General features: G+C 36.5%; 1 protein-coding gene across 2 annotated transcripts in view; it reads right to left on the reverse strand.

Moving 5' to 3' along the window:
- The window catches only part of PDE3B (phosphodiesterase 3B), a 134,013-nt gene that overhangs the window by 46,150 nt on the left and 63,014 nt on the right, over positions 1-24,849 (reverse strand). For both annotated transcript variants that reach the window (XM_056115886.1, XM_056115885.1), the window contains exons 2-4: positions 7,935-7,985; positions 7,268-7,516; positions 4,206-4,345 (exon numbers count right to left, since the gene is read on the reverse strand). In XM_056115886.1, the coding sequence (XP_055971861.1) occupies positions 4,206-4,345; positions 7,268-7,516; positions 7,935-7,985 (440 nt within the window). The remainder of the gene's footprint in view (positions 1-4,205; positions 4,346-7,267; positions 7,517-7,934; positions 7,986-24,849) is intronic.

The raw sequence follows: 24,849 nt of genomic DNA on the forward strand, positions 1-24,849 counted from the left end.
GTAGGTAAAAAGCTTGACAAAGATGAAGCAGAAAGAAGCATGAACATATCCTATTTCCACTGCTGCTGTGAATCCTGAAGCAGTTAGGAAAGTCACTTCCTCCAGGCTTTACTAAGAATTCATTTTTTGAAAGTTAGACCTGATGCCAAATTATTTGTTTTTTCCCTAAATTGCCCTTGGAACTCTGAGTGACCAGTTTTGACCTCCACTTTATTATGTATTTTTTACTTCTCATCTTGCAAAAAAAGACTCAGTTCTTCCCTAACTTAAAGAAAGTTCAGATCCAGAGAAGGGACAGTAGGACATTGGTGGCAGGTCACTGACTCTGGTGGTAGGAGTGGTGAAGTATGAGTACAGTATAAAATAAGGGAGTTCTAGTATACCATGTTATCTCAATAAAAATAAGAGGGAAAGAGTTTTCTACTGCTAGACGTTATACTCTTAACACTCAAAAAATTATTCATTTGTTAGTATATACAGCTGTTGATTTATAATGGTGTATACATGAAAGTATTTCGATATAAAAACATTTTGAAAAACCAAAACAAACTCCTCCCTGCCTCCCTACCTCCCTTCCTTCTTGCCTTCCTTCCTTCTTCCCTCCTTCCCTTCCTCCCTTCTTTCTTTCACCCTTCCTCCCTTCCAGCACCCCACCCTTTCTCCTGGCAGAGATCAGGCCTTAGGGATTCTGGCCAGCCCTACAAACTGTAGTATCATTCCAGTCCCTTTAGCATAATTTTCAAGGGCAGTTTCAAGTACAGATAATATCAAGAAGCATCGAAGAATAGTCTAAAACAAGTTAAATGCTTTTTGCTTTTACCTAGAGAGCTTTGAGTACCTTTTCTTTAGTTCACTTAATTTTTTTAAGTAAAGATGCTACTTTGTCATGAGGGAATATTTGGGTTTTGTATCCTAGCCTAAAAATTTAAGTACTATTTTATAGGAATATATAAGATACCTGTAATGACTAGAAAAGTCATAAAATAAAAGTTTTATCTAAAGAAGATAGCAAGTTGGAGAGTGCAGGGTGAGTCAAGATATTAGAAATGGCAAATTCAATTAAGAATCCAGATAAAAAAATCATAAAGCATAAAATGATGCAGGTAAAGAAAGAAGGACTAGAGAGGAGAAAAAATTCTTAGATAATCTTGACATATATCTGCTGAACAAGGTAACAAAATGCAAAAATAAGTTTTCTGATAAGTCAATTTTCTAAGCCACCACTCAACAGGGTACCAGCACTCAGGAAAGAAGGACAGAAAACAGAAATAGAGGAAAAGCAACTGGAGATATGAGACATTTGATTTCAAAATAGTTTGGGGACTGTGAGGCTGAACATTAAAATGGTTCTAACATCATAGGGTCAGATTTAAATCAGAGACTGATCAGAATCCAGTGAATAGTCTGCATTCAAATAAAGACTCAAAATCTAGGTTATGTGATCTCAGTTCTTAAGTAATTTACTGAAAATGAATGTCTTATGATTCTAGAATCACACATCTGTTTGTCTTGTGATAGTAAAACCTAAAAGTTCATCAACAAAAAAGCATCACTATACATTACAGTTCTATAGCTATACAGTCAAATATGATTGTCATGTCTATGAAAGTCACATGACATGTTATAGTTTTATTAATTTAGCTCAGCTCCTTAACTGTATTAAGGAGACACACAAATCTCTGTGATTAATAGCCATATGTAGGGAGGGGCTACCATATCAGACACTGCAGCTATGAACTATTCTCGCTATTATAGACATTTCTTTGAGACAGAACTGGTCTTGTATTTCTGAAGAAACAGTGGCTGTGTTTCATTTACTCCTGTATTTCTTTGCATTCAGAACACATTGGAAATTTCATGCTGAGAAGCTATAATTTTTCTCACCCAGAAAAATCCCTCTTTCATCTCTTTAATACAGTGTTTATATAACAATAATTACTGCACAGGAGAGATGGTACAAGAGTTAAGACACTTGCCTTGCACAATGTTAAATCAGGTTTGATCTCTGGCAGCACATATAGTCTCCCTAGCACAGTCAGGAGTTAGCCCTGGCAACTGCTGGTATGATCAAATCCCCCCACCTTCAATTTTTTATTTGTAAAAACAGCCCTCAAAATACCAATTTTTTGTTTTTAGAATTTCTAAGCCTCTAATGAGGCATATACGCTTTGGTTGTTGCTGTTTCATTATTTTGGTGTTAGGGATCTACATCAAAACACGTGGCTTCAGACATGCATAATATGAACTTTACCACAAAGTTACCCAAGTTAGTGATGTCTCTTAATTTTTCCTTTTCCTATATGGTTTTGTTTTAATATAAACTAAATATATTGGATCTTCCTACTTTTACCAGTACACTAATACTACTTAGAATTGAAGATAATTTCCTTTGGAACATATTTCTTTTTTTTTTTATTAGTGAAGCACCATGAGGTACAGTTGTAGATTTACAAATCTTTGTGCTTGAGTTTCGGTCATACAATGATCAAATACCCATCCCTCCACCAGTGCCCATTTCCCCCCACCCCCCCTCCCACCCTGCCTCTGTGGCAGGGCATTCCCCTTTGTGGAACATATTTCTATTTAAATATTAATCTTAAAGGCAGGAGGGGGGGGGAAATGAAGTAAATTCCATATGTCGCATGTTTCTTTAATTGCAAACGCAATTTCTTTGACATCAATATGACAAAATACTAAAAAACAAACATTTTCATTATTTTTTCTTAAATCCAATCATACTCTCAACATGACATTTCCTGTGGTTAAGAGATAGCTATAATATTTTTCATTTATAGCATCATTCACTTCCCCGTATTCTACAGTTTCCATTTAATGGCAAAAGAAAAGATTATTGTATAGACATGCTCCAGGCAAAGTGAACTGAAGCTCATTTTTCTGTACCCATCATATTTAAATACATTAGACTTTAAATCATTTTATCTGATTTTGTCAAATAAAAGACTTCATATGCTCGTATGTAAATTATAAGATTCAAATTAATGACAGAAGACTAAAAAAGTATAATTATCTGAATCTATTTCAAATATAAATGTCAACATAAGCGCTTACCAGATGAACAGCTGTGATCCAATTCTGCCATCTACTGATTCAAATGTGTAACAAATCTCAAGTTAACCAAAGCACAAGAGCAGTAGTAACAGTGGTTGAATAGGAAATATATATTAATCTCAATTTTATTATCTTGTGGCTAAGTAGGCTTAGATACAAGAGATCAAAATATTCCTAGACTGTGAAGGGGAAAATATTGAATACTTTGTTATCAGGGTAACTGGGTAACATTCAGAAAACTTAGCTTCTGTATTCACCACTTCCCTTTCATTTGTAAAAGTAAGCACGGTTTAGTCCCAAGTAATCCAAAAGACTATAGAATTCTACATCCAAGATCTTAGTTCTTCAGCATGAACAGCATTTGAAGAATCTTGGGACTTTGAAGAATCTAGTGTCTGAGATGCACCCTGGGAAGGTGTTCTTTCACCAGCAGTCACTGTTAACCTACCTCTGTGTAACAGCCATCGGACTGATAGCTGTCTCTAACTGCCACCTATCCCAATTAAAAAATCTCCCCGTATTCAGACCTAAATTGATCCAAGTTTCTTAGTGAGGGTGCAAAGGAGCACCCAACTAGTTTCAGGGCTTAGTCCTCATTCTGTGCTCAGGGATCACTCCTGGTGGGCTGGATGGACCATACGGGGTTCCAGGGATAGATGCTGAATTGGCTGCAGGCATGCAGGGCAAACTATCATTCTCCTTCTCACCCTGATCCTAGTTTTTTTAAACTGCTTCCCCAATTCGTATTTTGCAAGTTCAAGTTCCCAACATGCTTTACACCCATTTTACCTATTGTTGGGGAGTAGTCTTCTTTTTAAGCTTCTTTTGAAAAATCAGTTCCTGTTTCAGGAAGTTTCAACTGTTCTTTTCTGCTTATTGTATCATTTCAAAGTTCATTCACAGATGCAAAATAGACTATTAGATTCAGGTCTCTTTAAAAGTTTCTGGGGATGGTGACAGTGCCATAGAACGGCAGATAGGCATATGCCTTGCACGCAGCTGACCCAGGTTCAATCTCCAGCATCCCATATGGTCACACGAGCACCAACAGGAGTGATTTCTGAGTGCAGAGCCAGGTTTTTCATTTGGCTCCCAAAACAAACAAACAAATAAATAGATAAAGAGCTCTGGATTACCTTGAAATGCCAAATTCTTGATGAGTCTTCTTGCCATTGCGTTCCCATCTTGAAGAAGATTGTTCAAACAGTGGCAGACTTGAAGTTCCTGAGCTTCTCCTCAACTGTGGAGTTGATAAGCTATTTCTACTGTTTAAGCCCTGATGAGTAATTATAGAGTGGTTAAAATTGTGACCTTTTAGTAAAGATGGTACAAACACCAAATAATACATTTTAAACATATAAAGGAGAAACATTTTATTAAGAAATTCTGAAAATTTGTCATTTTTATTCCAGATTTCACATTCTATACAGTTATATTTATCTTCTTTTTTAGTAAAAAAAAATTCTCAACTCCCTAAAGGTTTTTTTTTCTCTTTTGCACATCTTATAGTTTCATAAAAATGAGATAATTTATAATTTTTTAAAAGTAGGTAGGTAAGATACACCCTTAAAAAAACTGGAGATTAAACTCAGTATTAAGAATTACTGTCTGTCAGCCCTACACTCTAAATCTTTCCTGTGTTTAATACAATAGTAATATAGAGAGATTAATTTGGAGATCCTGCAGAATTCTGAGCTGCCTTCAGAATCAATAATTAATTCCAAAATATCTTTTATCATAATTAAAAAAAATATTCTCAGCTGATTCAACTGTTTGGTTTGCCAGAATTTTCCTTTAGTTTGGCCAGGGAGATGGTATAGGGGTTAAGGTGCTTCTCTAGCACACAGACAAGCTGATTTAATCCCTGGCAATGTATTCTGGCACCGCACTCTGTCTGCAGGAGTGATCCTGTACATAGTGCCAGGAGTAAGCCATTCTGTGTGGCACAAGAACAAAAAACCAAAAAAATCCACACAGAAATGTCCTTTATTGACCTTTGAGAATATATACATTATTAAAATTTATGCAGAACTGATAAATCTGCAGATAAATATTTCTTATATTCAAACTTTGCAAAGAGTGTTGATTTATAAAGGCTCCTGGGTAGGCTTATAGTGAAAAGTTCTTTTTGTAATATAGTCCTTTAAGGCTATAATTTAGGACAAGTGATTTACATTAAATTATCTGAGCCAGCTCCTTTTTCCTTATTAACTTTTTAATCAATGTTATTGCTTTTCTCTGAAGTAACGACAGGATTTTTTTTTTATGTTTTCCAAAATCAGTGACAAATAAGTAGAATTTCATAAGAAGCTTAAAGAACACAAAGAAAATAAATAAGGGTTAATTCCTTCTTAATTCTGTCAGTATATTTCAGTAGCAAAAATAAGATTAACCAGAATATTCAGGAAGTGAAACATTTAAACACTGTTTCACATTAATATGCTTATGAAATGCATTGGTACACTTTTCTACACAATAAACAGTAATAAATGTAATTATAGTATTATAGTTTCTATGATTAATACTTTCAATTGCTATTTTTCAAAATTACTGTTCTAAATATCAAATGTCAATGGGAAATACAAATGAAGAGGAATAAGTGAGTATTAACTTAAATCTATAGTTACCCCTCTTTTTGGGTGCTTATGATTGTAGGTACAGCTATTACCAAAATTATGATTGTAGGTACAGCTATTACCAAAACAACTAAATACCATGGGTTTTGGCAGTTTTTTTGGTTTTGGTTTTGGGGTCATAGCCAGCTGTGCTCATGGACTCTTGATCAGGGATGACTTTGGGGGTACTGGGGGACCATGCTCAGCAAGCTTTTCATCTGCTATACTAGTGCTGCCCCCGACAAAATATTAGCTAATTTTTAATTGCATATTATTTTTGCTCGAGCGGGCCCAGTAACGTCTCCATTGGAGACTTTGTTGTGACTGTGTTTGGCATATCGAATACTCTCAGTAGCTTGCCAGGCTCTCCGAGAGGGGCGGAGGAATCGAACTCGGGTCGGCCATGTTGGCCACTTGTAAGGCGAACGCCCTACCACTGTGCCTTGATAAATGTAGTTCAGTATTTGAGGATTTAATAACAAATACACATTATCTAAAAGGAAAGAAAGAACATAGTTTATTAGTTTCATCAGTATTTTACAGCACAGCCGGTAGGGCATTTGCCTTGCATGCAGCTGACCCGGGTTCGATTCCTCCGTCCCTCTCAGAGAGCCCGGCAAGCTACCGAGAGTATCCCGCCTGCACGGCAAAGCCTGGCAAGCTCCCCATGGGGTATTCGATATGCCAAAAACAGTAACAAGTCTCATAATGGAGACGTTACTGGTACCCACTCCAGCAAATCGATGAACAACTGGAGGACAGTGCTACAGTGTAGAGTGTTTCTATGTCTCCAGCTCTTAAATAGCATAGGTGAGAAAAATATTTTTAGTTTTTGATGAATATAGATATAATTATGTACTTTTTAAAAACAAAAAGCTTTAGACCTGAATTATATCCCAGTGTTTAAAAAGTGCCCAAGGCAAGTGTAAAGCCATGAACTGAAAAAACATTTGTGTTCATGGCCTTATTGTACTTGTATTTTTTATTAAGTTCTATATAAAATATTACAATAAACAAAATTAGCTGACTTATTTAATTTTCATTTCTCTACCTGCAGAACAAGCTGAATTAGAATTATCTCAAATGTTTCTAGTAAAGTAATAATCTTAAATATTGATTTTGGTACTGACATAGTTGAATAAGATAAGTGCAAGAACTTTGAATGGCTTATTTTATGCCTATTTAGAACAGTATTATTTTTAAAAGTAAATCCAATTTCGAGGGATTGATATCTAAACAGAAATGAATCCCATATCAAATGATGTAAAAATGGCTGTTGAGTTAAACCCATCTCCAGTAAGAAAGAAGGAAGAGGATGTGAGTAACACTTTTAAAAAGTGAAAATCAGTAATTGCTCACTATAACAATGTTGTACAGAATAAAAACTGAAGGTCCCGGTATAGTTACTCAGGATTATAACTGCCCCTGAAGTCCCAAGCAGCTCAATGTACTGTATTAGAAATAGATACTGTACTAAAAAAAATGAGAAAAAAATTCTGTTTTTCTCTCATATTTAAAGTAACGGTTTTAAATTTGGAAATACCACTAAATGTGATAAATAGGACTGATTATTGTGTTTTAACCTTGTGAACTTTTCGATCTCCTTTCTCGCCCGGGTCTTCTATTTCGGAGCATGGGTAAAATCCAGGAAATGGTGTGAGAGGATTAATCTTTGGCCTACAGGAACCTGAGAAAGCACCCATCAAGCTACTGATACTCCGTAGGGAAGAAATGACTTGTGGGGGAAGGTTTGGGTCAATTAGAAGATCTGACACCATATTGCGAGCCTCGTTTAGCACGGAAAGATCGACTCCACTTCCACTTCCAGAATTCTAGAGGAAAAAAAAAGGGAAATTACTTATTTAGTAGATAGAAAATTTCATTACACTGAAGAGAAATTTAGCCTACTTTAAACCCTGGTCTAAATAACAATATGTAGGAAGAGGAAATTGTATAGTGGTTAGGGTACTTGCTTAGCATGCAGCAAACCTGGATTTTATTTTGTTCCTTGAACACTGCTGAGTGTAGCCCTGGAGGCCCCCAGGAGGAGAGGGAGATTCAACATTTCTGAGTTCATAACTAAGTGAAAACTATTGCTATCAAGGTGGTGACTATAGGGTGTAGAGGTAAAAAATCCTCCTAAATAAAAATTCTAGTTTTCTTAAAGAAAATCTTATGATACATAAGTCTTATTAGAGAAACTTTTAAGTGATGAAAGTTTATACATATTAATAATTACATAAGATTTACCTGATAGTGAGGCTTATACCATTGCTTCAAGTCCCAATCCCAAAGAATCATCTGGAAAAAAAAATCACTTAATTAGAAACCAAAACTAAACAAATATAAAGATGAAATTAGACGTCTTCAACTATAAATACCTGGAACAACTTAAAGTTTGAGAACAGAGTTGAAAAACATGAGAATAAAAACTATCTCTAGACAAAATCTTCAGAATAAAGTCACTAAAATAAGCTGTATTCAAAATTATTATCCAAAATATTTATTATTCCAAAAGAAAAATATGGAATATATCCCAAATTATGTTCTTCCAACAAAAAATAAGGCAAATAACAGTCCTTTTCCAAATATAAAGCAAATGAACAGTGAGCCACGTTCCAATTTCCAACCTCTCAAATATTATTTATCATCTTAAATCACTGCCAATGGATGGTGCTATTTCTTTATCAACAAGCCTCTTCTGTCAAAAAGCACTTTAAACAGCTGTGGTTATGGTTATGGCAAGTGTAAATAATGGATTTATAATATGTAACATGAATCCCTTTTGATATGCAGATAATTAGAATTGGTTTTCCCCCTTTGTCTTTTTTTATTGGCTACGAATAGTAACTAAGTCCCAGGTAAGCTTGTTTGTGCCTTTCCCAGCCACCCAATAGAGCACACCATGAACAAAGAGAAAACTAGCAAGCTATAACTGCTTTCTGTCATTAATCACAGTGAAGGCTAAATAGACCAAAACTGTCATCTCATAGTTTTGATCCTTCATTTTGAAATTTAACTTGTTATCTGTATTTTTTTGTCAACTGAATTTTGTGTGTTGTTTCTTGTCCTTGGTCTTAAATCTTCTGATTGCAAAAGATCTTAAATTATTATTGGTCCAATATTTTATCTAGAGTTGACAGATTTCTTCTGGAAAAGGGCAGACAGTAAATATTTTAGACTCTCCAAGACATGTAAAATCTCTGTCGCATAATCCTTGTTTTTGTTTCACAACAAAAAAACAAGATCCTATCAGTTCTACCTGCTAACTAAAATACCACTACTGCAGAGATGAAAAAAGAATTTTACTGTCCAGAATTTAAAAATTTTGGTTTGCCTGGAGTAAGACACTAGCACAAAGTTCTACTTAGTACCCCCCACCCCGACCAAGAATACTCAGTTTTTATACTATTTTGGCAAGCCAGTCTCAACAGAGGAAAATCTGCTCTTGAAGTTTTGGAAGGAGACAAAGGCAGGGAAAATGTCCCAAAGCACTCACTGCTAAAAAAACAACACTGTTCATAGAACAGTACATTCTTTGCATGTGGAAGTCCCTGATTGATCCCAATTATTACGGTAGGCCTATTTGACTACAGTGGTCTCAGCAAGGGGCTGGAATGTAGGTTCTATTTTACAATTTTCCTCTCTGATCAGACATCAGGCAATCAGTTTATAATAATGGGCTAGACTACAGATCTCTGCCACTTAGTGCCAAACCAAGGGGGGGGGGGGAGAGAGAGAGAGAGAGAGAGGGAGAAAGAGAGGAAGAGGGAGAGAGAATCCGGAAAACATGCTGGAAGGATTTTGCCATTGGACTGTAATGTGCTGACCCTTATTTTATAGATAATACATCCAACCTCTGTAATTACTCAGAAAAGTAGTGTAGGTCATTATCATCATCTCCTTTTCAACATACTAGTAGGTCATATCTTGCTAGGAAAAGAAATCTTTTCTTCACTCAAGAAAAATCTAGACATACAACATGTTAAAAAAAAACTCATAAACCAGTGATATATGACCATGTACTTAGTATATTTCAGAAGACTCATTACAGTATTTAACATGGCCCTAGGAAAGGTGCTGATACTATTTTTAGGTTGTGATTAATCAGCATACATTCTAGATTCAGTGAGTTTAAGATGTTAATAACTTCCTAAGAACGTGCCCATTAAGTCTTTCCCATGCTATTCTTCAACAGTTGACTTTTCATACCCAGTTGCTACGCTTCTCTCCTAATGTTAGCCTGTCAGTTTCTTGGAGATTGTGGATGTCAGTTAGCATATTCACCATTATGCCCCATCATCATGACAGCTCAGATTTCATTGATTCATTATTATTTCTCTATGGTGCCTATAGGAGTGAACTCAAGGCCTATAGATTCAAGGCATGCACTCTGAGTACTGGATCACATCTCAGTTACATAATCCTTGCTTTCAAGTTCACCAAGAAAAGTACAAAATAGACAAGAATGAAGAGAGCACCATGTAATAGGTCTCCAAATAAAGTGTACAAGATAAAATTAAATTTACCAAGTTGCATTCTGAATACAAACTTGCCTATTCAACAGTTTTTTTCCACAATACCAATATACTTAATTTCTCCAATTCTTTAGTGTAAGTGGCTTTTGGCAACTCAAGCATGTTTCCAAGGTCCTCCTTCCCTCCCCTCTTCCTTCCTTTCCTCAGCCAGTGTTGCTTGGAGCTTACTCAAGTTTCTATACTCAGAGATCAATCATGGTGACATATGTGGTACCAGGGACTGAGTCACCACGTGCAAGGCAAGTACCTTATCCGCTGTACTATATTTCTCTGGGCCTCTACTTTCTTCACATAGATTCATACTACTCCCCCAAGCCCCCCTCCCAACCCGTTCCCACCTCATCTCTGTTACTCAATTTTATGCCAAGTACTCATTCTTAGTATATGAATGTCTAATCTCTCCCATATAGAAACTATGATACATATACAAAATGGAATACTACTTGTACCTAAAGATGAAATCATGTAATTTGCTGCTATTTGGAGAAAATACTGAGTAAAGTTAGTCAGAAGAAGAGGACAAAATGATCTATCTCATATATACGGAATATAAAGAAAAATGGCAGGCATATAATAAATGCCCAAAAGCAACAGAAATGAGAACTGTTGGGGAGGGTAGCTAGAATAGATTGGGATGGAGCATGTTGGGACAGTGGTAGAGGAAGTAGACATTATGTTGGAAATTGTGGTACCAGAAAGACTTACCCAACAAACCCTACTGTTAACAACATTGTAAACTACAGTGTCTAGAATAAAATACAATTTTTAAAAATTGGTTTGAGGCAGAACCAAAAAAAATTAAAAATATTAAGATGGGTTGTGGCCTTCTCCAAGCCCCACTGTATTTGAACAGATCTATTTATATCTTTGATATTAAAATCTCATAGAGGAAGAGGGATGATTATGGGGGTGTGCAAATGTCTTCAGACCTCTGGGGGGGGGAACGATAATGAAAATAAGATTGAGAACACTGAAAATAGCCTACTTCTGCTAATAAGAGCAATGTTAGCTTATATTCTGAGAAATGTTCCTATGTATTTAGATCATTCCCAGGAAGCCTACTCAAAAGCCACTGCTAACATGAGAGGTAACGGAAGATCTATTTTAACAGTGCTTTGAAAATTTCTTTAAAACCTTACTATTAGACCTACTCCTTTTAGATCTCTCTACTGTGGAATTCTGTATTGAAGATCATCTCCCTTAACAAATTCCCTCTGTAAATATTAGTTCTATTATCATGGTTTTCTCTCTTGCTTGTCTTTGCTAGGTTGGTTTTGAATTAACTCTTTAGCTCATTCTTACTTGCAGCCACTTTTTGTCTATGAATAAAAATAGTCCTTCGTGAGAAATCCCCTGCATATATTAGGAAATGAAAATACATAAAGTGAAAGCCACAAGTTGCTGGTAGACTGCCTTCTGCATAATTTGAACAATTAGAATATTGGCAAATTGGAGAAAATACTTCCTTTTTATTGGAATTTTTATAATTTTTGAGATTTAATTTTTTAATTGAGTCACAGTGAGATACACAGTTACATAGTTGTTTATGATTGGGCTTCAGTCTACATCCACCAGTGTACATTTCTCACCACAAGTGTCCCCAGTTTTTCTCTGCCACCCACCCACCTTCTGCTCGCTCGAGCGCTCTCTCTATCTCCCCTTTGGGGCATTATGGTTTGTGATACAGATACTGAAGAGTTATCAGGTAGATCCCTTTACCTACTTTCAACACTCAGTTCCTGTCCAAAAGATCATTTCCAACTATTGTCATACTGCTCCCTTCTCTGTCCTAATTGCCCTTCTCTCCCCTTCACCCCCCCACACACACTTGTGGCAAGCTTCCAACCATTTACCAGTTCTATTGGCCCCCGTTTTCCCTGGCCTTGGATATTAGAATCATACTTATTTTTTTCTTATATCCCACAAATGAATGCGGTCATTCTATATTTAATTTTAAAAATTGTTTTCGTTAAGATTCATATTATTATTATTATTAAAGGCCCTCCCGTTGATCGTCGATTTGCTCGAGCAGGCCCAGTAACGTCTCCATCGGAGACTTTGTTGTTACTGTGTCTGGCATATCGAACGGAAACAATAGTGTTAAGTTGCTACAGCTGCACTTCACTTCCATCAAAGTGCCCCACCACCTTCCCTCATTGTCTTCATGTTACTTTTATTCCACCACTTCATTCTCTTCTCTTTTCTTCCTCTGCTTGATAATCTCAGTGATGTAATCCAAGGCCAAAGACTTCCATCATTCAATACTGTCTAGTCCGTGTTCTCTCTCTCTCTCTCTCTCTCTCTCTCTCTCTCTCTCTCTCTCTCTCTCTCTGTATTCCACAGGTGATTGGGATCATCTGGTACTGTTTCTTGGAGAAAATGTTTTCTGCCTAAGAGTAGCATATGTATAATACAGGAACTCGGTAACTAAGTATCTTAGATTATTTAAAAGTAATCCACAGTAAGATAAATACCAAATTAAAAATGTTTAAATCTTTATAATTTGGCATTGATAAATTTTAGTATATTTTACAAAAATATCAATCTACAAACAGATCAGGAAGAAAAGTTTGATCTCGTGCTCGATAATTTGACACCAGGAGACAATACACACATAGTTGTATTGAGGAAATAAGAAAACTCATCAGTAACAAAACAAAGAAATTTTGGCATATTCATACATTAGTAAATACAACAGTAAAACTGAATTAAGCATAGCTCCATGCTACACAGATGGATCTCAGAAACAGAACAGTAAATTTCATATGTGTTGAAGAATATACAGCAAAATGTATTTCCCCCCGGGAGGTTACCCAACAGCAGTGCTCAGGGGTATAGGTTTCACTCAAGTAATATTCCCGAAGATATTTAACCCACCAGTATTGGCCTGATGGTTTGATACTCAAACTGGAGGGTGTGGTGCTGCTTAGTTAGAAGTATAGAGTCACCAAGGCCAAGGCCAGAGCTTGCAGGGCTTGAGGTCATGTGATGCCAGGGATTAAAAGGGAGCTTCTTTCATGGATTCAGCCATTTGAGTTTTCTCCCGGCCCTTGAAACAAACATTTAGTAATACAAATGAAGAAATTCAGAATAATGATTGCCTCAAAGGGAGAAAAGAAAACAAAGTGGGATTGGACATAACATGAGGCTGACACCTAAGGATAGTAGATACATGGGACAGGTAGATTGCTCCATAGCTGGAAGCCTGCCTCATGAGCAGAAGGGAGAAGGCAGCTGGAATAGAGAAGGAATCACTAAGAAATGATGGCTGGAGGGAACCGGTCGGGATGAGGGATGTGTGCAGAAAGTAGATAAAGGATTGAACATGATAACCTTTCAGTGTCTGTATTGCAAACCATAATGCCCAAAAGTAGAGAGAGAGTATGGGGAATAGTGTCTGCCAAGGAGGCAGGGGGAGGGTGGGCAAGGGGGGGGATATACCAGGGATATTGGTGGTGGGGAATGTGCACTAGTGGAGGGATGGGTGTTTTATCATTGTGTGACCGTAACCCAAACATGAAAGCTTGTAACTATCTCATGGTGATTCAATAATTTTTTTTTAATTTTTTTTTTAATTTTAAAAAAATACAAAGTGGGGTTGGAGTGACATACAAGGAACTTCAATTTTGTTGGTGATTTTCAAAGTGGCATTGGTAGGTAGGTGACAATGTTTGTTTAGTATCTACACATTGTGTATATTTTATATTTATTCAGCTTATAAACCAAATTTATGGAAGTATCAATTTTATGAAAATTGATAACTTAGAAAGTGAAAGACTAAAATAGTGAAAATTCTTTAGAAATATTTTGTAAATGACAATAAAATAAGCAATGTTTGGCAAAGAATGTGGGGATAGTATTTTTTTGTGAACATAGTATGTTTGAGCACTTGTACATATTTAATTGGAATGTTCCATAATTAGGAAAATAACACAGGACAGAAAGAGAGATATCCAAGGAAGCAAAATCTTTAATGAAAATATTGCTGAATAGGTCTACAAAATAGAACTTAGACAAAGTAGGAAACAATAATGAAATATTAGCCATTATTTATCAAAGTATATCTTTGAGCTAATGATATGGAATATTGGGAGAGAAAGGATAGGCAAATGCCCTAAGGACTGTACTGTTCTTATCATCTGAGCTAATGTATTTTCATGCCACTAAGATATTATTGCATAGACCTATTATGTTTGCATTTTTTTTTACTGTGTTGTATCCCAATTAGGAAAAAAACACAAATGTCTCAAAAGTCACCTTTGGAAAATGAAAGTATTAATTCTATAAAAGTAATAAATAATACATGTTAGCCTAAATCAAAAACAATTGTAATGCAAACAGCATATCAATTTGTGACATCACACAAACTCCTAAAATAGAAATATTACTAGACATATGATGATGTCTATCTAAAAGCAGCTTATGTTTATTTATTACATATTCTTCTACATGCTATTTTGATATTTATAAAACAATGACAGGAAACCATAAAAATTTGTAATATTTAATATAAAACTTTGATAAACTAATATAATTTTTCTAGAATAAGCACTTAATGCATGTTTGTATGAAACAGAAGGTTTTTGTCTCGAAAATGGAAAAGATAAAACTAGAGGCAAGTTAGGATCTCTGCTCCCAAAGCTAACACAAAAAACGATAAACTATTGCTGGGGCTAGAGAGACAATACAGCAGTCAGGGCACGTGCCCTGCATGCGGCCAATCAGGGTTTGATTCCCCACACCCTATCTGGTCCCCCAAGCTTCACAGGAGTGCTCTCTGATCACAGAGCCAGGAGTAAGCCCTGAGCACCACCAAGTATGGAAAAAACAAATAAATAAAAAAGAGGAAAGAAAAAAGAAACTATTGCCAAGAGACTTGTATAACTAAATACTCTGGTACTGATAAAGACTATGCTGGAGAACCACAAGACAGGGCAAAATAAATAATTTTCCGAAGTGTATTTGCCATAAGACACCTCAGGCTATAACAGATAAAAAGGGAATATAACGTAATTGCACTCGTACATACTCAGAACCAGCCTTTGGTACCATACATACGGAAGATCATAACCAAGTTTACTATGTGTTTGTCACTGAAAACTCCAAACTACAAAGATGATAATTTTTTGTATTTGATGATTATTTTGTGAACTATGATGAACAATGGAAAATATGAACTGCAATCCATTCTGAGTGAATCAGTTTTCTGAATGAAAAGGAAAATCCGCTAAATAATATATCCTGCAAATCTTAGCAGTGCACTATAGCACTGTCCTCCCGTTGTTTATTGATTTGCTTGAATAGGCACCAGTAACGTCTCACAACAAATTGTGAGACTTGTTGTTACTGTTTTTGGCATATCAGATATGTCACGGGTGGCTTGCCAGGCTTTGCCATGTGGGCAAGATACTCTCGATAGCTTGCCTGGCTCTCTGAGAGGGATGGAGGAATAGAACTCAGGTCAGGGGAGTGCAAGGCAGATGCACCACCCACTGTGCTATTGCTCCAGCCCCCTGCAAATCTTTGGAGTGCAAATTCATTCAAGTGCAAATACTATTTGAGTCTCAGGAAACAGCTGATAGTGAGAACACATAGATGGAAGGCATGCTTCACTGGTAACAAAACAGAATAAATGTAAATGGTTACAGACTTAACTAGTGTGTTGCAGGAAAAGTGGAGCAAATATAAAAATATTATTAAAAAGCAAATATTTACAGATCAGAGAGATAGTACAGTGGACAGACACTTGACTTCCATGAGGCCTACCTGGGTTTGATCCCAAGAGCCCTGCCAGGAGTGATTCCTGAGTGCAGATTAAGCCCCGAGCACAGCCCCAAAACAAACAAAGCAAAGCAAATATAAACATTAGTAGTAAATATAATCATTTTGTTCCTTCAGTAAATTGTAAACTTTTTTGTTTTAAAATGTGCTTAATTAAGTTAGCAATAAATACACAGAAAATAATATTTAAAAAAATTTTATTATACCTAAGATAATGTGATAATAGTGTTGACATTAATGTGTTTTGGTGTACACAGTTACTTCCCCTTATCATGACTAGAGTGCAAGATCCCCAAACATCTTTACAATTTCAGAATCAATGCTGACTCTGAGTTTTTTGAGAAACAGTCAAAAATCTTGCTGCCTTTTGTCATGAATTGTAATTTTCTTAGATTCTTCGTATTTTTGAGAAATAATTTAGATATAGGATAAAAACATAAACATAAAAATTAACTCATCACAGAAGTGGAACAGGTAATTTTAATATTGCGTTGTTTATAGAGATAAAAATACTGTATTTTTTCCGCTTAAAATTATGAATTTTATACACTAAAGTCTACCATGCCCAGTGAATAGGAGTAGGTGATATAGGAATATTAAAACTTAGAAGAATTTAGTAATAAAATTTCCATGTCAACAAAATCTTAGATTTTTAAAAATCAATTCTAATACCAAAATTACTATTAAATGAAATATAAGTACATACTTAAATTTTGAATTGCCATGTGGGCAATTTTAGTCTACAGTATGTTCTCAAAATAAGGCTGTATTATGGACATTTAAAATAAGAACTAAAATTTAAGTTTTTGTTTCAGGAGTTTTCATTATTATATTTATATGTTTCCTAAGCTCAAATATAAAACAGTAAGAGAAATTAACTATATTTTCACAGAGTCGTTTTCTGTTTAAAATTGATTTTTAATTGCATTTTCTCTAAGTTACATAAAGCATATATTATTTTTTAAATGTTGCTTTGATAAAGTGAACTCAACATTGTGCCTTTATATAAATTAAGCTTTACTCCGTGGTTTAAAAGTTAAATCATGATAAAAGTTTCTGTTTGAATATGTTTATAAGTCTAACATGCTTTACAGAACTCTACAAAACCACCAATACCACAGTGAAACATCAGCAGTACAACCAAGAGATGTTTATCAAGTTCAATTACGTCAATGAGGTTTTATTTCATTGTTCCCTATGTAGCTCAAAAGCAAAACATATATAGTGTCCTCAGATCACACTTAAAGAACTGTTATATGTATGTGAAATATAAAAAGAACTAACTATTATGATACCAGATGTGAATTTACTGCTAAAACTGTTCTCATATTTCTTTTCAGCTCTGCTCTGGAGGATTGATCCAGGTAGACCCACACCTCCCACATGCAAAGCATGCATTCAGGCCACTAAGCTCTCCCTCTGGCACATAAAATTATTCATATCGTATTTGTGCTTCAGCACAAATTTTATTAAAGTAATAGACTTAATTTCAGTTATCTCCCAACTGTTTTCTATTTCTATACCTTCCAACCTAGGCCCAATAAAGACAAGACCAAATATAAACAAACAAAGAAACCTCAAATAAAACTGTATTCATTACTGTTTACTAAGCACTGTTACATTTTAGCAGTATTGATGGTACCTAGCAGCCTTGTAAAATCACAGCAAGTGTGCAAGTGACCCTATTTTGTGTATGGAGAAATGGAAGCTTCGTGACTATATTAATTGCTCTGGGTTTGTTTGACAGATCCATTATCTACTCTTCTCAGAGAATGGCAGATGACCTCTAAATTCTGCATCACCACCATTAGGAAACTGGAGTCTGGGAGGAAAGAGATCAAGGTTATTTCTTCTTGGTTGCACTAGTGCCCCTGTATCACTGTCACTAGTAAGAGAGCTGAGTCCCTCCATAATAACTCTTATCAGATGAGCTTCTTTTAATAGTTTCAGCTGTGACTCCCAAAACAGCACTAGATTCTGAAAACACTGCTTCCACCCTTTTTTTGCCCCCTTTTTGCTTTTCATCCCTTCCTTCCTCTCTCCCTCCCTTCCTTTCTTCGTCTTAAATCATAAACCATAGAAATCTAGACTATTTATTAGGATAGTCCTCATAAAATCTTCATCTGTGTCCTCATAGATAGTTCAAAGAACTGGAGAACTTGCTTTGCATGTGGGATCCCTGGCTTCAATCTCTAGCACCACATAATCTCTTGAGCATCACTGGGAGTGACCACTAAGCGTGGAGCTCCGAGCAAGCTAAGCTTCAAAGCACTGGGCGCAGCTCCCTGAGCAAAACAAAACAAAAATCCTAACTTGTTCAAGTGGTTTTGTAAAATCTTTTAAATATTAGCAATTAATTTATATCCTACTGTCAGTAAATGAATAGTCAGTATATTTAATCAAGTAAAAGATCAAAGCAAGTAGGAGGCTAAATGAATAGCAGATTAAATCTATTAAATTACCAGCGGCCATGTAAATTGCAGGTTTAATATAAAAAAAAGGTGAGCCAATCGAAGACATTAATCTTGGTAACAAAAGTTGTGGAAATCTTTATAATAATACACACAAAACTTCTGTGCTGGAGGTTGTTTGGGAATCCTGTTCCTTGGTTCCTCTGATAGCCATTCTTCTAATCTGTTTACACAGACATTTGACCTTTGTACCCCAAATAACACAATGGATAGTCCCAAAGGTATTTCACCATGGGCAGGGGTTATGAGTATTTCATCATGAATTTGTGATCTTGCTACCAAGAGCTCAACTGAAAAGGGTTAGAATACTCTTCTAGGAAAAGGCTAGAAATTCCTGACCTTGATAACTCTGGTCACTTACCCACCCTACTTTATCTCTGACCGTTATCAATGTCAGCTCAGGGCCCAGGACAATCTTACTGTTAAAGTTCCCCAACTTCCACATGGGCTCTGCTTATCCTCTGTTTGATCGGCATATGGAAGACACTTGTTTGGGAGCTCTGGAGGAATCAGTGGTTTCGAATGCCTGACTTGTAAGCATACAACCAGAAGCTCAACCCCTGCTACTACCTCTTGGACAGATTGTTCCTGACAGCTCTGCTGTCTGTAATCCCCGGCTCCATAAGCAATTTCCATCCACACAGCAACCAGACGATGTGCAAACAGGACGAGTTAAGTATGTAAACTCAGTAAACCCTGCAACTAAAAACTTCGGGAACACCACAGCCAGGAAGTGTGTGCCCTGGGAAACACAAGTTTGAACATCACATTGACCCCTGATGAGCACTATAGCCAAAACTTGCATGCCACGACTAAAGTGTGAAATGCCTCAAAAGCATGTGTGCTAGCTCTACAACCAGAGGGAGTGTCAACCTCTGCAAGCAATGCAGCTAAGTGTTCAGGCAGACAACCTGAGGTGTGAACCCTCAGTTTACACCACAGCCATGTGTGTAACGTTGACCAACATAATGACCTCACACCATGAAGTGTAGGAGAGCTAGAATTAAATAGTAAATGTTCTTTGGGTTGTGCATTTGAAAGAATAAATGATAAACGAAGCCCCTTTAATCAGTATGTCTTATAGTATCCTCAAGTTTATTCTCACTGCGGGGTGTAGAGATAGTGGGTAAGGTAGTTGCGGTGCACATGGCTGACCCAAGTTTGATCTCTGGCACCATATATGATCCCATAACCTTACCAGGAATGATCCCTGAGCTCAGATCCAGGAGTAAACCCTGAGCAAATCTGGGTTAAGTCCACCCCCAACACCAAATAAAGTTTCAGTCTCATTGCAATTTAAGCAAAGGAAAATCTAAGAGGGAGATATATTTTATACATTTAATACAAGTTAAATTAACTGAATGTGAAGACTCATCTTAAATTTCTTTCTTCACATCAAATTAATCCCAACTTAAAATACCTGACTTTCTACAGGAGGAAAGGGATAGATAAAGAAAGGTCACACTCATATGTGGAACTTAAAACAAGCTAGAAACAAAGGTCCAAAGGCTAGATAATGAAAAAACTGATCTACACAAATTGTCAGGGGCTTAGGAGGTTGGGGCCTTGGGGTCTTTGAGAGAAGGAAGGGGTACACCCGTGATATGTGTGATGTTGGAATTATGTGCATGTGAAACTATTACTAATTTATATTTGAATGGATACAGATAATCAGTGTATATTTCATCTTAAGGGAACTTAGAAGTAAAAACCTTTAATCTTTTTATTTGTAAGGAAAACAAGGACCAGAGCAATTTGTTTTCTTTGTCTCACTTGTCTCGGCCTAATTTCACTGGACTGAAAAACCTTCTTGTAGAGGGGCTGGAATGATAGTACATAGGGTAGGGTACATGCCTTTAACATGGACCACCCAAGTTGGATACCTGTCACCATATATAGTTGCCTAAGCCCAAAAGGAGTGATCCCTGAGCAGAGAGTCAGGAGTAAGCTCTGCGCACCACCAGGTGTAGCCCAAACCTTCCCCCACCACACACCCCAATTTTTTTTTTTTTGGCTTTTTGGGTCACTCCGGCAATTCTCAAGAGGTGACTCTTGGCTCTGCACTCAGGAATTACTCCTGCCGGTGCTCAGAGGACCATATGGGGTGCCGGGGACTGAACTCACGTTGGCCATGTACAAGGCAAACTCCCTGTCCGCCATACTATCGCTTTGGCACCCCAAAATTTTTTAAGTAATATAAAGCAAACTATTGTGTGCCTGCTAAAAGGGCAAGCTTGATGGGTGGTTGCAAAAATGGAGACAATAGTGGAGGGAAGGTCCCTCAGGTGGTGGGACTGGTGTTGAAACATCAAAAGCCTGTAACAACTGTATTATGAACAACTTTTATAAACCATAGTTTTTAAATAAAGTGAAAAGGAAAAAGAAGAAGAACCTTCATGTAGAAAAATATTCAAGTGAAACAGAGGAACTATTTGGTCTGGGCTGTTCTGTTTGTTTTGGTTTCAGGTCCACACCCTGTGGTACTGAGGGACAGAGGAATGCTACTCCCAGTTCTGTGCTCAGGGATTGCTCTTTGCAGTGTTGGGGAGACCAGTGGGTTCCAAGGCACTGAACCTGGGACTCTCATATGCACCAGATACACTCCAGCCCTTTGAGCCATCTCCCTGACTCCAGGAACTAGTTAAGTGAAACAAGTTTTTTAAAATGTGTAAACATTTCTCTTTATCTTTTTTTTTCTTTTTGGGTCACACTCAGCGATGCTCAGGGGTTACTCCTGGCTCTGCACTCAGCTTGGGGGACCATATGGGATGCCGGGGATTGAACCCAGGTCAGCCATGTGCAAGGCAAATGCCCTACCCGCTGTACTATTGCTCCAGTCCCTTCAATTACCTTTTATAATTCTACCAACTTACTTTCCCAAACAAATTTATCTAATTTCCTCAAGCCAACATGGGGAGTCAGGGTTAGAAAACCCATAACAAAAATTGGCTTACCATTTTATGTGTTACTTAAACTTTCCTATTTTTCTTGGTTCCTACTGTCTACTTCCTATTTTGTCTTGGGAGGGATTAGGTGGGGGGAAGCCACCTGATGGTGCTCAGGGCTTTTTCCTGGCTCCTAGCAGGGCTCCGGGACCATATGTGGTACTGGGGATTGACTCGGGTAAATGTCCTACCCACTGTCCTATCCCTCTGCCCTTACTTCCTATTTCTTCATCTTAGCCAATGTACCTTACCAGTTTTTTGCAAAATATACAAGGGTCACAATAAAAGTATTTTTTAACAATAAAGATTTTAGAAAATAACAATTCTAAATTAACTTCTACCCTAAGGAATAATCACAGGGATAATACGGTGAAAATTAGGACCAGAAGAACTCTGATTGTGCCAGAAGACTACATGTTCAAAGCAAAAAAAAAAAAAATACAATTCATAGTCAAAGGACTATATAAAAAAGGAACATAAGTATACTGAAGTATAATTTTAGTCTTTGGGGGGGGTTCAGAGGGGAAACCCAATGATGCTCCTGGCTCTATGCTCAGGGACCACTCCTGGCACTACTCTAGTGACTACATGATGTACCAGGGATCAAACCAGTCAGCCACGTGCAAGGCAAGCACTCTGTATCTCCAATCCCCAAAGTGTATTTTATTAAGATCAAGATGAAATTAAAACATCTTTTCATGAATAAAATTTAATATGCATGTGTTTGACCAGCTTTTGTCTTAAAGCTGAATATTAATTTATAAGAATGAATATTAAAATATTATAAAAATAGAGTTTAATTATCCAAGAAGTTAATATAAACATAGATTAACTCAACTTGGGCTGGAGCGATAGCTCAGCGGTAGGGCGTTTGCCTTGCATGCAGCCAACATGGCCGACCCGAGTTCGATTCCTCTGCCCCTCTCGGAGAGCCTGGCAAGCTACCAAGAGTATCTTGCCCGCACGGTAGAGCCTGGCAAGCTACCCGTGATGTATTTGATATGCCAAACACAGTAACAACAAAAGTCTCCAATGGAGACGTTACTGGGCCCGCTCGAGCAAATTGATGAACAACGGGAGGACAGTGACAGTGACAGTAAACTCAACTTATTTTTCCATCTAAAATTACATTTCTCATTTTATTTGGGATTTTAATTGGTCAACCTGACATTCAAGTTGCCTGTACTATCTAATACTGCTAAGCATTAGTTGAGTAAATAACTTTTGTCATGGTAACAATTTAAAATTAAGCAAACAAAAATACTAGGCCCATAGAAATGAATACTGGTAACCTGTAGTCTATTTTTAAAAACTCAGTTGCCCGTCTACCATAACAGTATATTAAACCTATGAAGCAAAATGCACTAAATGATTTATGCTTTGCACAAATCAATTCCTTTTTAAATACATTTTAAAATACAAGGATAAATTCACCACATCTTTTAAAAATTTATTCATATGAGACCACTAACACTTATTTTCCATGTATAAAATACTAAAACTATTTAACATGAATTGTTATTATAATGCAACATATCAAAAATAAGTTCTGAGTAAATTTAAAAAGCCTTTCTAAACAAACACCACAGACTGTTCAATGTGTGGTAACTTACTCTCCCAAACGTTGAACTTTTTGATAGTTCTATACAAATAATAATTACCCTCAATATCTCCAATGGCATAGAAAAGAAAACCAGATAGCTATATTAAGTCCTGTCATGTTCATTAGTTTTAAAAATACATCTACTTTTAACTTGATACTCCCTTTTTTCTGAATTAATGACCGTTCAGACATACAAACCTAGCATTTTGCTGAGATTAGTAAACCTAGCACAGTGATAAATTGTGCTAATCCTTAACCACAAAACTATTAAAAATAAACTAAGCCAGCCGTTTTGGTATGCTGATAGTTAATGAGGATAGCTAAATAAACCATTAGACTTGCAGCATGTATTCCAGTATAGGCACTGCTTACTAATTCTCCAATTATTAATATAAATCATACGTAAACTGTGTGCCGTCAACCTACAAGAGGACAAGGTCTGATTTGTTCTTAAGTGATCCCAACATCCAGTAAAGTGAGTACCCCATACATTAACAGAATGATTTAATCTATAAATATCACTTGTTAGTTTTTTTTTTTTTATAAATTTGAAGTTTTGGTTATGAGACCTATTCTGCTGCTAATGGCTAATATTTAAAGAGAATATACTACATGCCATTATCTCATTTTAAGACCTGTGATTGTCCTCATTTTGTAGTAACTATAGGAAAGAAAGACTAAATGACTTGGCCAAATTTACAAGGCAAGTATATGGCAAAGTCAGAATCCAAACTGTCCTTTCAATTGCAAAGCTGAAGTTTTAATGACAATGCATTTGAATGTTCAATTTCTAAGTATACTGAGAATCTCTAAATAAGTCTCTTTCATCCTACAGAAGAGGTCAATTAAATAACTTACTATTTGTCTTTCCAGTTTTTGCAGTATTAGACCTCTTGCTGTAATTCTTCACCACTTGAACATACCGTTTTTATTTTTTAATTTTTTAATTGAGATTCAGTGGGTTACAATGCTATTAATAGTGGTTTCTCATACATATAATTCCAACACCACACTCATCACCATTGTACTCCCTTCCTCTCACAAGTCCCCCAAGGCTCCTCTCTTCCCAGCACTCCCTAACTCAGTTGTGTTGCTCAGTTCTCCCATTATTTTGCCTTTGGACTTTCATTATTACCTTGCTGTGTATCTTTAAGCCCCACATATGAGATAGATCTATCCATTTCTTTTTGACTGACTTCATTTGGCATACCTTCAAGTTCCATCCATGTTGCTGTGAATTGCATTTTGTTCTTTATCAGAGCTACATAGTATTCCATTATGTATGTAGTTTATCTCTAATTTTATACCATTTATATCATTTATCTGTAGTTGGACTTTGGGGTTGTTTCCGTATCTTGGCTATTGAGATAAATGCTGTGATGAACATAGATGTGCACATGTCCTTTCAAATTAACATTTTTTATATTTGGGGGAAGATGCCAAGAAGTGGTATCATTGGGCTATATTGGAATTCTATTCCTATTTGTTTTTCAGAGATTTCCATATTGCTTTCCATAGAGACTGAATCAGATGAGATTCCCATCAGCAATGGATGAGCGCTCCTTTCTCACCACAACTCTTCCAACATTGGCAATTTCCAGACTTTTGGATATGTGCCATTCTCGCTGGCATGAGATGATATCTCATTGTTATTTTGAGTTACATTTCCCTAATCATAAGGGACAATGAGCAATTTTTCATATGCCTATTGGCCATTCCTATGTCTTCTTTGGATCTGCTTATTAAGAGAATAGACAACTTTATATATTGGACAAAAGAACCTACTAGTTTATTATACCTAAGACAGAACTTCCTTTGTGTTAGATG

This window comes from Sorex fumeus, unplaced genomic scaffold, assembly GCF_029834395.1.
Source record: "Sorex fumeus unplaced genomic scaffold, SorFum_2.1 ptg000030l, whole genome shotgun sequence".
Taxonomy (NCBI): Eukaryota; Metazoa; Chordata; class Mammalia; order Eulipotyphla; family Soricidae; genus Sorex; species Sorex fumeus.